At 36.9% G+C, this 13,483-nt stretch overlaps 1 protein-coding gene across 4 annotated transcripts in view; it reads right to left on the bottom strand.

Moving 5' to 3' along the window:
• Positions 1-13,483, bottom strand: part of FRYL (FRY like transcription coactivator) — a 242,199-nt gene that overhangs the window by 59,724 nt on the left and 168,992 nt on the right. For all 4 annotated transcript variants that reach the window (XM_068542998.1, XM_068543001.1, XM_068542999.1 and 1 more), the window contains exons 27-35: positions 13,241-13,332; positions 10,836-11,008; positions 9,156-9,316; positions 8,493-8,603; positions 7,514-7,668; positions 7,095-7,194; positions 5,819-5,987; positions 2,294-2,553; positions 1,778-1,918 (exon numbers count right to left, since the gene is read on the bottom strand). In XM_068542998.1, the coding sequence (XP_068399099.1) occupies positions 1,778-1,918; positions 2,294-2,553; positions 5,819-5,987; positions 7,095-7,194; positions 7,514-7,668; positions 8,493-8,603; positions 9,156-9,316; positions 10,836-11,008; positions 13,241-13,332 (1,362 nt within the window). The remainder of the gene's footprint in view (positions 1-1,777; positions 1,919-2,293; positions 2,554-5,818; positions 5,988-7,094; positions 7,195-7,513; positions 7,669-8,492; positions 8,604-9,155; positions 9,317-10,835; positions 11,009-13,240; positions 13,333-13,483) is intronic.

Below are 13,483 nucleotides of genomic sequence, written 5' to 3'. Positions count from 1 at the left end.
CCCGCTCCAGCTTCACTGCCTGTCCCAGAAGCTTTCACTGACTTTTCACCAACAGCTCTGGGTTGGAATTCCAGCTCCACGAAGATAGAGCTAAATGGCTGTGCGACTTTGAGGAAATTACTCTTCTTTCTACCTTATTTTATTCATCTGTAAAACTGCAGTAATCTTAGCAAGGTCACAGATTTCTTCCGGAAATTAAGTAATGGAGATGAAGTGCTTATACCGTGCCTGGCCTCTAAGTAGTGCTTAAGAAATGACAATTAAGAAATTATTATTATTGTCATTAAAAATAGCTCTTTTAATATTTCTGGCAAATGGCTATGCCTTGAACTTCATCTTGGCTTCTTAGAATTATAGCTTCATGCCTGTTTCTAGTGCCAGCCCTGACTCACTCATTCATTCATCCGATTAAGGGGAAGATTCTATGTGTCAGGCACTAGTCCAGGCTCTGGCAAGAAGGCAATGAACTAAGCAGACCAAAATTCCTGCTCTTAAGGAGCTGACAATCCACTGGACTGATTGAGGCAAAAGTTATGAGCCAAAGAGGTAAAATATATAACAAGTTTGATGATAAATGCTAGGAAAATCAATGAAACAGGGAAAGGAAAAGAAGAGCGTACGTGTGGGGGGCAGGGCATTTGCAGTTTTAGACATGACGACCAGCAAAAGTATCAGTGAGCACGGACATTTGAGGAAACGTCTGAAGGAGGTACAGCAGTGAGCAATGTGGCTGTCTCGGACAGAGAGGAAAGTAAGTACCAAGGCCCCCGGGTGGGATGCCTGGTGTGAAAGCAGGACAGCAAGCGGGGTCAGCGTGGCTCAAGGGCAGGGGGCCTGAGGGAGAGCATTAGGACGTGCGGTCAAGAGGTAATGTGTGATGGTGTTGTTTGGTACCAAACACCCACCTTTCTCTAAGTGCTTCTCATTGAAGGTTAATCTTGTGACATGCCTTCAGAACAGTGCTTTCAGTAATCAAGTTAACTGGTTCGTTTAAAGTAGGATCCATAAGAACTTTCAGAGCAACATTCTGCAGAGCTAGTCTTCTGTGGACATACTTTAAGGAGATGCTACCATGTCACTGATAGCTGTATCTACATATACACACGTGTGTTTGCGTGCATGTGTGCATATTCAGTTTAACCTTCATGTTTGATAGTTTCACGCTGTTCTCTTAACTTGAGCAGATTTAAGTACTGCTTTCCCTCTAGAAGGCAAAGACTTATATTCTTCACTGTATATCCCTTATCATGCTTTTCCTTGCTTCTAGAAGCCTTAGGGCACGATTCCATAGGCACTGAGCTCTCACTTCCCATCCTGCTCCAATATCCCAACGCCAACTCCTGATAGGAAACACTACTAACATCTCTCCACTTCCATATCACTTTCTCTCCAGTATCATCTCTGATCCTCCCAGACAGTGGTGATTCCAAAGTTATCCACTCTCAGGACTCTTGCAATTTTCCTTTGTAGCCCTTACCATGACTGTACTTTATTAACTTAGATTTATTCATTAAATAAATTAGGTGTAGGTTCAAAGAATAAAATCTGTAGCATCCATCAGAACCTAGAAGAACACCTAGCCTGTAGTAAAGCCAGATGATATCTGTTAAATGAATCAATGGATAAATCCATGTGCTATTTCCTGATTTTCCTCATCTTGGCCCCTGCTTTGCCTCTGCTGGTCTAATGCTTGCCCAGACTCTGACATCACAAGACACTGGGTAAATATGTATATATTAAAAAAATAAATAAAAAGGAAAGGAACTTGAACACGTACGTAAGGCAAGAGGCTTGGTTCACTATTCACTCCACAAATGCTGATCAAAAAGTGCAAAATTATTTTCAGGTTTTTTGGCCAGCCATCTGCGAGCGTGGTCCACACATTCTCCACCTCCGACCAGGCCAGTTCATCACCATACTAGAGGCAGGAAACACAGCACACACTTTAGGAACGGCTGTCTTTTCAATATCTAACTTGCCATGTCATGAAATATTCGAAAATAACGCTTTTACAGACAGCTTTAATCTGGTCCACACTTTAGAGGAACAATCATTTCTTTCAACAAATCTAAACACAAGTATCATTAAGCACATATGATTTTAGCTCCCCCGCCCCCACCAAAAAAAAGATATTTTATATCTAATGAGAAGTTTTTTAAAGAAAGGAACTTATTGGTAACACATAACTTGTTTGGTTACCACAGGATTATCTAATCTCTTTGTCTATTTCTAACCTGTTTACTCCTAACTCGGTAATTCTGTCCAGCAACTGCAAATACAAAAACCATGTTACCTTTGCTGTCATGTACATCAGATTATTCAAAACCATGGCAGTGGCTTGTGGGGACCCCCAGCCTTCTCCTCGTAACCAGCGCCTGCTCGTCACCATAAGTTCTCGGTCTTTTAAGGAATCATCTTCATCCTCATCATGCCGCCTTGCTGTGGGCAACGGTTTTAAATCCACCAACTCGATGTTGTTCATCCACGGTAACAGGTAGTGCAGCATCACTTGCCTCCCAGCAGGGTGAGCTGTCTGAATTCTCTGGCTTATCTCTGTAATTAAGAACAAGTCAAAGAGGGAACGACTGATGTAACTGTGGTTTCCTCTGACTTGTAATGAATTTAAATTTAATTTTTAAATGTAACTTTTTAATTCTTAAAAAACAGCAAGCCAGATTTTATTCATTACATTTAAGAATTATGAGCACTGTTTCTCCTTTTAATGAATTTGACATTGATGACATCATAAAGAAAAGATAGCAGCTAACATATATCACACACTTAACCTTTTCTATAAAATATCTCTGGCGGTTGAGAAAAATAAATGTTTGCACACTATTGGTGAGATTGTAAAATGATGCAACTGCTATGAAAACAGTATAAGAGCTCCTCAAAAAATTAAAAACAGAACTATCATATGAGCTAGTAATTCCATTTCTGAGTATGTATCCAAAAGAACTGAAAGCAGGGTCTTGAAGAGATATTTGCACAACCACGTTCATAGCAGCACTATTGACAATGGCCAAGAAGTGGAAGCACTCCAAATGTCCATTGATTGATAAATGGATAAACAAAATATGGTATATACATATAATAGAATACTCTGCAGCTTTAAAAAGGAAAGAGATCCTGTTATTTGCTACAATATGGATGAATGTTGAGGACATGATGCTAAGTAAAATAAGCTAGTCATAAAGCCACAAATGCTGTGTGATTCTACTTATATGAGGTATCTAACAGAGTCAAATTCATAGCAACAGAAAGCAGAATGGTGGTTACCAGGAGCTGGGGGAAGTTCAGGAAAAGGATGGTTACTGTTTAGTAGGTATAAAGTTTCAGTTCTGCGGGATGAAAACTTTCTGGAGATCTGTTTCATAACAATGTAAATATATTTAACACTATTGAACTGTACAGTTAAAATGATTAATATGGTAAATTTTACTATGTATGCTTTTTACCAAATAAATAAATAAATGTAATTATAAGATAAAAGGCAATCTTTATACATGGATTAATTTAAAGTGATCCATGAAAAATCTCACATATTTCGGTTTTACCTAGGGGAGATGCTTATGATGTGCTTATTAATTTTACATTCATCTCATTTAATGCTCATGTCAAACCTGTGCAGCGGACAGTCCAAGTAACTTGCCCAAGGTCAATGATCAAGTGGCAGAGGATTCAAATACAAGGTCGATTCCAAAGCCTGTGAGTTGTTTTTTTTTTTTTTTTAATAAATTTATTTATTTTTATTTTTGGCTGCACTGGATCTTCGTTGCTGCGCACGGGGTTTCTTCAGTTGCGTTGAGCGGGGGCTACTGTTTGCTGTGGTGCACAGGCCTCTCATTGCGGTGGCTTCTCTTGTTGTGGAGCACCGGCTCTAGGCACGCGGGCTTCAGCAGTTGCAGCACGCAGGCTCAGTAGTTGTGGCCCACGGGCTCTAGAGCACAGGCTCAGCAGTTGCGGCGCACAGGCTCAGCTGCTCCGCGGCATGTGGGATCCTCCCGGACCAGGGCTCGAACCCGTGTCCCCTGCACTGGCAGGCGGACTCCCAACCACTGCGCCACCAGGGAAGCCCAGCCTGTGAGTTTTTATATGCTATTTAATTTCCATAAATCACTTTAAGTACAAACCTTCTTTCTCCTCAAGTCCCGTTTTGCCCACTAGGTCTTATACCTATTTACTCATTAGAAGGAATAAATACGGAAGCATAGTGATTTGGAACTTGGCTCTGGAATCACACACACCTGGGTTTGAACCCCAGCTCTACCACATACCTACAGGTTGACCTAGGGCCAACCTGTCAACCTCTGATGCTCAACTGATTATTCTGTAAGAAGGTAACAAAAACAGCTGCATCATGGGGTTACTGTGCAAATTCAACACAGTACCAGTGAACTGCTCAGCCCAGTGCCTTGCACATATTTATGCTCAATTCTAACTTTGTACAAGAAGCCCTTCTGTTAATAGGTCAATGTTATTGCCATGACTATGAAATATTAGACCTGGAGCTCTGAAAGTAGCTGAATGAAGAGATCCTGGCCACGGGGTTGTAAGTACATATAGCAGCCGGGGCCATGGCAACACCCACTGCCATCCTGACCAATTTCATGACCTCTGAGACCCAGAGGACTCCTCTGTTTTCTGTGCTGGAGCCTCCAGAAGAAGCCCAGCAGCAGCAAAATTAGTGTTGACAGTGGTTAGTACTTTGCGTTGATGACCAACCATGTCCATCTTGAAAGGGCTGTCAGGACTGTGGGAGCTGGGAAAAAGGAAGGGGCTTGACTGCTGCCATTTATCAGTGCAAACCAAACACGTGAGCTGCTTTAAAAACTGAACGTTAGGAGAACTGAAGTTGTTTTTTCCCCACTCAGGTCATTTAGGGATGGGAATCAAACTATCTCCACCACTAAAATAGGTACTGTGGAAAGATGTGCAAAGAAGGCTAAGGCTTCTATGCCTTGAGCCCAAATGAAGGAAAGGATCCACTTAAGAACCCTGTTATTCCCTGCATGCCAATTTTGGTGCATTTCTAGTACTTGGATTAGAACAAGATCTTGTTGCAGATGAAGAGCATAAAAACTAGCTGAGTGTCTTTTGTAAATATTATAATTAAAACCTTTCAGTTAAAGGATAAAGCATTATGGGGGCATTTGCAATAGTGTGCTCATTGGCCAGAGGTTAAGCTGGATGAACCCCCAAATTATCTTAAATCTAAATCCTGGGAGGTCCAGATATACGGGACATCTTGCCTGACACATAGCCCTGATGTTTTCAAAACTCCTGGCAAGAATATTTGTTGGCCCACAAGGAAAGGAAACTGGACCAGAAAGCAATGTGGGTTCCTAGCAATAGTTTTGCTTAAGGCAGTGCAGGACCTTTCCCTAAAATTAGAGCTTTTACTTATAGAAAGAAACTTGTATCTCTATCCCTGTCCATTTTTATTATTAAAGACAGACCAATACACAAGATAAACTGCATACCAGAAGATTCAGGAAGTTCTATGTCTACTAAAGAAATACTTTTAAATTGCCTGTGAAGAAGCCCCCTTCTACCTTTTTTTTTTTTTTTTTTTAAAGCTGGGGTAAGGTGGAGAATGGAGGCCAAAGTTAGAATCCTTGCAGAGATTTTTAATAAGCAACCTCAATATCATGGTAGATCAGTGTTAAGAGTTCATACTAAAGAAAAAAAATTCTCTTATATAAAGACATGTATTGTTTTGATTCAACCTCAAATTTCATATATTTAAATTTCCTAAAAGTAGTTTTTTTCAAAATGGTTGCTAAAGAAAAACTATTAACCAGTTGAATGATCATACCTGAGAATATGGCGAGAGTTAGCTCAGGATATGCCCTTGCTAATTCTTCAGACAACTGATAATATGAAACAGAATACAGATGCGGCAGAGGAGACAGCTGGCTGAGTACCCCATCTGTTCTCTGAACCTCCAATTTGTGAGCATAGCGAAACATCTTCGGTTCCAGGATCTACAAGAATGTAATCCATTAATTCAAGATTTTATGGGTCCTCTAAATTTCAGCTATAATGAAAAACATAAAATCTTCTCCCAAGAAATATTCCAGTTTAAAAGTTATATAGTTATATATGTTGTAAAGTTTTTCAGGTGCTAATTTCTAATTCCAAGAAATGTTTGCAAAAGATCTGTAACTCTTTACAAGGCTTTGCATTCCCTGTGTTGAATGCCAGTAGCATAGTTTGAAAATAACTTCAGCAACTTAATATACAATTACTTAAAGAAGATGACCACTTTTCCAGTTCAAAACTATGACTATATAAAAACATGTATACTTGAAAAAAAAATTCTTCAAACCTGTCTTGTTTAATAACAGATTAAATATGGAATGTAAGTTAAAAATTCTTTTGACATTACACTATACAAAAAGCTACACTACTCAACTTTCTTCTTAATTATTAAAGACATTAGGGTATAATTCCTAAGATGGTCCCTACCAGCCTCAATACCACTTCAAACCCTTTGGAAAAATGTGCATCTCCTTGAATCCCATTCTTAACCCTTGGTTAAGAGTGAAGAACCACACCCTATTATCAGTGGATATAATCATATATCCACACTTGATAAGTTTACTTTCTAGGTTATTTTCCTCAGTCTAATAAAGAAATATTATAAAAGGTTATCATAAAAGAGCTAATTACTTTTCACTTGATTCTCAAAAAAAAATTTGACTCGCATTATTCTTATCTGCTGAACAGAAATAATTAAATGCACACATAGGCCTTAACCACTCAGTTTTCATAAGTACTCACACTCACACACACACACACACACACACACACAGAGGCACACACAGGTGAGCGGAAGGGGGGTTGCGGGAAGGGGAGTGGTATCATACATAATCCCCTACAGGACACTTCTGAGTAGTTTGCATGATTTATAGACTTAAATGACCCATATTATTTTACTCTTCTGTTTCTAATGGTAATCAGGAATTAACACCATACCCCACTATTAAAAATAAAGCTGACTGTTAGCATACTTTCAAGGCAAGAATAGATTATTATGCTTCATTAAATCCCAAGCAAAACTATATTTTAATTAACATTTGTTTACAAACCTGTAAAAGCTGCATAGCAACTTCATAGATACTTCGAGAAGAATCAGCGGCTTTAAACAGTATCAGGTTGAGAAGCATCACCGTGTCACACTGACAATCCCTAGGGACAAATTTTACATGCTAGGTAAAATCATGTTTAGAGGCTTTCACACCAGTTAATAAACATGATATAAAGGGAAGGCTACAGGCATGCAGCTGCTAAGCCTATGAGATGACTGGGGTGTTTTTGTTTTTGTTTTTGTTTTTAAGGCAATAGGTACAACAGATGCATGGGGATCATTATCCGTATTTCGTTAAATTTTGCTAGCACTTAAGGAGAGAAAATACGGGTTCGTTATTATTCCTGAGTTCAAAAGGACACGTTTTCTCTTTTAAGAAAAGCTAAAAAAAAATATGAGAGACAGTAGTATCTGGAGCACCTGTTCTGGAATACATTAGCTATGGCCTTAAAGCAGCCAGCTGCCACTCTCTTGGAACCAGTGTAACAGCGATCCACCGCCCAGTACATCAGGTTGCTCTGATCCGGGTTCAGCTCCAGCAGTAACGTAACTGCTTCACAGCCCAACTGATGAACCTAAGTAGAGGTCACAAAATTGCCCAGAACACAGAAAGGGATATATTATTTGTCTACTCCTCTACATTTTAATTAAAATAATATAGTGCATACATTCACTGTATTGAATCACGAAACTCAAGCCTCCTTTTGTTCAACTCTTTCTCATTTCATTCAGCCAGCAGAAAAACCAACGTGGAAGAATTATGCTTGGTCTCCTGCTTTTTATATAAGACTCTTAGAAGTACAATTCTCTTCTCCAGCAGAGCCCCGGAGGTGGTTGATGAATATGAACGGTGATTAAGTGCTTTCAGGAAAGTGAGTTATTAACCTCTCCAGTTATTTTTATCAAGCTTTATTCTTGGTTTTGATAACCCAATAGAAAAATTATTCTGAGGGGAAAAAATGTTAAGTCCTATTTTAAATTGTGAAGTCTGTGTGTGTACAGAATGAGAGTAAGGAGGTCAAGAAAGAATGATTAATTGGAGAGTGGACAAAAAAATTCAGTTAAACATAGCAAACAATGTATTTTTCCATGGAGCTCAATGTATTCCACAATTAATATTCTTTTATTGACTTAGGACTCTATTGTGATATATATATATACATACTATTGTATTAATCCTATAATATAAAAGGGAAATTAAAATTATTCAAATGAGTACTAAATAAGAATTACAAATCTCGCAGTTTATGGTATCCTATTTAATTTTACATCATATATTTTTTTGCCTGTAATTCTAACCTATCTTATGTTAAAAAGACATGTTCAGTGGGCCATACAATAACTCTAAACAATGCAATGACAATTTATTATAGAATTTTAAGGGAACTGTCATAAGTACCTTTGTGTCCAGAGAGTCCAAAATGTTATCCAACCATTTGTACAAATATCCATCTGATGAAAGTCCTACATTATCTGCAACAGGGCCACAACATAGTACAGCAGACATAGCCTTCAAACAATAATATTAGAATTACATTTAAAACATTTAAGAGGTTAAATGTTGGTTGCTTAATGAGAAGAGGCAGGATATTTTACTCATGCTTATGTAGCCACAATATCGTTAATTTTTTTCTTTATAAAGAAAAGCAAAATAGTAACTTTTGAAATGAAGAAATTTACTATGAGTAGTATGTAAATATCGTGATACCAGATAAGACATGGAGTTTGAACAGTATTGGAGGAGAAGAGAAAAAAAAAAAAGACCAAGAGAAAGTACTTAAGTAGGAAAAAAAAATAGGTATTTCTCTGAGGCAATCCTCAGTTCTTTAAGAGAATGGCTTCCAATTTTGGTAGATTCTGGAACTTTTTTGCATTGAATTTTATACATTTAAATAAACTTACAGTATAAATGTTTGAATACAGCAGGCAAATGTATATTCTAATACTCCCAGGTACTCTGAAGAAATCCCTATCCTTTTTATAACACCAGGCACTGAGAGACAAAAAAATTTAACACCACTCTTAACATAAGAAAAAAGAAATCAGATTTTTAGGTAAATACCTTTAGTGCACAGTACTGATGTCTGTTAATTTGCATATTTCTATCACTGTATCTGTCCAAGGGCGTAAACATGATGCTAAAAGGACCTGCCCAGTGACTGAACAGCATAAACAGACTGTGACGAAGGCTCTGTTGAGGAAAAATACTTCTTCTCTGGTGTACTGTAAATAAAAAATAGGTAGAAAAAATTATTTCCATTTCTTTTTTCCTTAATATGCATGTCAACTTCATTATTGAATATATATTATAAAAAAAGAAAGCAAAAGCTTTCATTTTAACCTACCGCAAACCTCCAGAGTAACAGAAATTATTTATATATATGCAAATAACAGAAACAAAGTTGCAGTGTATGTCATCATGTAGTGCAGTGTTATGTGAGATGCAGCGTTATATGAAATACGGCATCTTGGCAAGCAGAATTTCACGGCAGTCACAATGCTGCCTGAAGGCTGGCACAGAGCTGAGAGTCGGGACCCTGTTTCTCCCTGGGCTGTTGCTGGCTACGTGGTAACCTTGCCTAAACATTAACATAACATACCTCTGGATCTTGGGTTCATTGGTAAGAGAGGGCTTTGGACCATATAAGCTCTTTTCAGCTATAAAAGGATCATTACATGGAATCTTGATATACATAACAGACAACAGGGGAGCTGATCTACTTGTAGTAAAGTGTGAGGCCTGGAGTCCAAACCCATTCTGCTGCCCTTTGCTGCTGGTTTAGATGATTTCCAAGGATTCTTTCCACTTTAAAAATCTATTCTACAAGTTCTCTGCATCAGTTCTTGTTGAAGAAACTCAATAGTACCATAATGAACCAATGTGGAAGTTGCAGACAAGTGTTGAGTAATGGACTAAATTACATCTTTACATCAGTGAGCTTCAGATCAGAAAATTTAGAGGAAAAAAATGCTCTTTTCCTCTATATAGCATCATTTGCCCCTAAAGTTCAAAATAGGTTTTCTGCACTTGAAATTAATGTATCTAAAGGAGTGCTTACAGGACCCTCCTATAAAATACAACCATTGTCTTACTTTAAAAGTCAACTATTTGCACATAGTTTTTAAGGTAACAAAGTAACTTTAATTCTTTTCTAGAAAGAAAAAGAAGCATTTGTATTTACATTTTATAACCAAGGCTATAACCACATTTTTACACTTGTAAAGTATTTATGACCTTTTAAAATGCAATTGCACATAGTAATCTTCCTGCTGCCTCAACCAGTACCTGGCACGTAGTATGTGTTCAATAATAGGCACACATCTGTTAAAGGAATCATGAGTCACACTGTATCCTTATTATACTCTACTTTTGTGCCTATACCCTTCTCCCATTAGTCAAATGTATCTCGTTAATTCTATTCTCAAATACCACTTGGAGCATTATGCTCTTCGCTCATTGTGCCTGGAACAAGTTTGTCCAAAGAGTTTATTCTACTGATTTCTTCAAATTTTTGTTAGTGTCTTGACTGTCGCTGAAAACCTATGTTGGGTTGCTTTTTGATTTCTAGTCATTGATACTAATTCAAAAGTAAAACAAATTCTTGCTATCTGTGTTACCCTGACATATTTTTCATATGTTCACAAGTTGCTTGTCAACATAGATGACAAAACCTCAGGGGGAGAAAAAAATACGATGGTCCCTTAATATTCATTAATGGTTTGAGGAGCTAAAAAATCGTACCTGGAACATTCTGAATGATATTCGCCACTAAGGCACTAAAATGGCATCGTATATCCTTCAGTGTGTCAGAGTCTTTCTCATTTTCTGCTTCCAGGAGTTGTCTAGTTAAATCTACATATTCCAATAAAGTGTTGTTGAGGAAATGTGTTTCACTATCAAGGCCACCGCTTGCACTGAAAATATTAAAGAAAATACATGGTAAAGAAAATGTGATTTTAAATTATAATTTAAGTCAAAATAAATTCCTAATAATCAAAATCAGAATAATATATATTAAAATTTGCATAGCCGTAGCACTATGCAACTTATAAAAAAAATTGAATGAACATGATTTTGCCTTACTGAAATATAAAAATACATGGTGCTTCATAATCAAGGAACTGCAAATGTAATTTACATTATTCAATTCCATATCCAACTTCAATCACCTATTGTGAGTGCTAAATGTTATTTTCTCTCCATCAAAATATATTGCTTTTTAAAATAAAGAAATAAGGAGACACATGGGGTAGGGAGGTTCAGTTTAGAAGGTAGAGAGATGAAAGACTAATCCTATATGTTTGCATAGTTGCCCCACATATTCATATTATGCCTTTAGCATAATCAATCAAATATCCATTAGGTACTTATTCTCAGCAAGATTCTGGCATAGGTATTACCGGGGATACAAAAATTTAAGAGAATTCAAGTAAGAGAGCTGGTTTTCAAATCTTCTATTTAGACTTTGGGAGTTGCCCCAAGAATCTCTACAGTAAGGTTCTCTTTGAGGCCAAGGTCCCGGGCCTGAAGCCTACTGACTGCAAGGGGATCGTTTGGTTAGAGTCACAAGTCCTGGATTCCAGTCTTATTCCATCAGTTATTAAGCACGTGACCAGTAGCTACTTCAGAGCATTTTAGTAATTTGGTTAACTTCTCCTTGTTATATTTGAAAAATACCTCTAAAATGTATGACTTTAAATATGCCTTTCATAGCTGCGAATAGTTTTTTATAAATATCCTACAGCCATGAAAATAAGAGAAAGGAGCAACAATAAAAATATGTTGAATGTATTCACTATGAAATTTTTTCCTTTATTCCTTAAATGAATGTTTTTTAAACTCTGGGTCATGACTTCTTAGTGGCTGGGAAACCAATTTAGTAGGTTGTAACCTGGCCCAGAATAAACTCTGAGTACCTACTATGAATCAGGCACATAGGATCGATTGGGTGAACAAATTAAAGATCCCTGCTGTCTTGCCATTCAGAATTCATCTTTTTTTCCTTAAGCAAGAAAATAAAAAGTCCATAATAGATAACTTTATATTGATTTCTCTTGGGGGGAAAAAAAAAAAGACAAATCCAAAAACAAAACATGCAACTGTGTTACTAACATTACATTAGAAGCAATCAAGGAAAAAAGGATTCAGATGTGTATTAGGTTAATTTTTTGCATCAAGCTCAGCAAGTGTCAAATTCACTTTGGCTAAACTTCCACTGTTTTATTTTTGTGGAGGACAAAAAAAAAAAAAAAAGTGATGTTTCTTTTTTCTTTATTTTCATTTGCTTTTCATTTACTATAATAGTAAATCAATGGTTTAAATTCTCTTTGATTAAAGCTATATTTTGAAAGCACTTGTCAAAAGCACTCGATGCTAAATATGAAAGGTGTTAGGCACACTGAGAAAAAATGATCAGCACAAATGGTAAAGTAACAATAAATACAACACTTGTTTGATTATTACTATTTTTTTCTTCAGGATCGTTTTCAGTTATCTTTTTTGGAAATGGTCCGGTTTATTTTTTTTCCCTCCTTCAACGGTCATGCAACACCATTACCTTCCTAAGGAAATAGTTATTTCTCAACATAAAGCTGATGGAATTTTCCTCGAGGGGATAGTCTTAGTGTCAACAATAAGCTCAGGTTTTATGTTTTTTATTTGTAAAGGGTGGAAACAAGAATTATGGTTTTGGATTTCATAATTTTTCTCAGCACAATAGATTAATAGTTGATTGAAATAAATCTGCAAACCTTACAATGTTTAGCCTTTAAATATATGATTTTTACAACTCCAGAAGAAATAGATCTTAAGAACAAGGTAAGACATAGATCAGACACCAAAAGGAAAAAAAAAAAAAAAAAAAAAAAAGGCTACTGTTCACTTGCCTAGATAACTAGATCCCCCAAAATATTAAAATCATAAGAACATTACACCCAATTTTTGCCTGAAGCAGTATGTACCAGTGGTAGATCTTCAATACATTTTTTAGCCATGGGTTAATGTACCAGATGCATCTTTGGTAAATAATGTTTATAGTGGTACAGATTTTTTTGTTGTTGCAAAGGTGCTTTTCTGTATTTCCTTAAAGAAAAATACTACGGTCCCTAGTTTTAAAAAAGTTCTAAAAATCAAAATCCAATACTGACCTGTGACTAATGACACCGGCATCTGCCAGCAGTTCAAATATTCGTACCAGTTGTACTCGTAAAATATCTCGACGCCTGCGTCGTTTCATGTTCTATTCCAAAGATAACAAAGACATTAATTAAAAAATCCTTCAAGGAAGTTGACAGAAAACTTGCTAGTGTAACTTGGAAAGAATAATGTGAATGTCTTAGAGTTTGGGGGCTCATTATTTTGCTTGTGCAAGGTAGATTTGGGGCACTCTG

The sequence above is a fragment of the Eschrichtius robustus genome, chromosome 4, assembly GCF_028021215.1.
Source record: "Eschrichtius robustus isolate mEscRob2 chromosome 4, mEscRob2.pri, whole genome shotgun sequence".
Taxonomy (NCBI): Eukaryota; Metazoa; Chordata; class Mammalia; order Artiodactyla; family Eschrichtiidae; genus Eschrichtius; species Eschrichtius robustus.
This window is presented reverse-complemented; position numbering and strand designations above follow the sequence as displayed.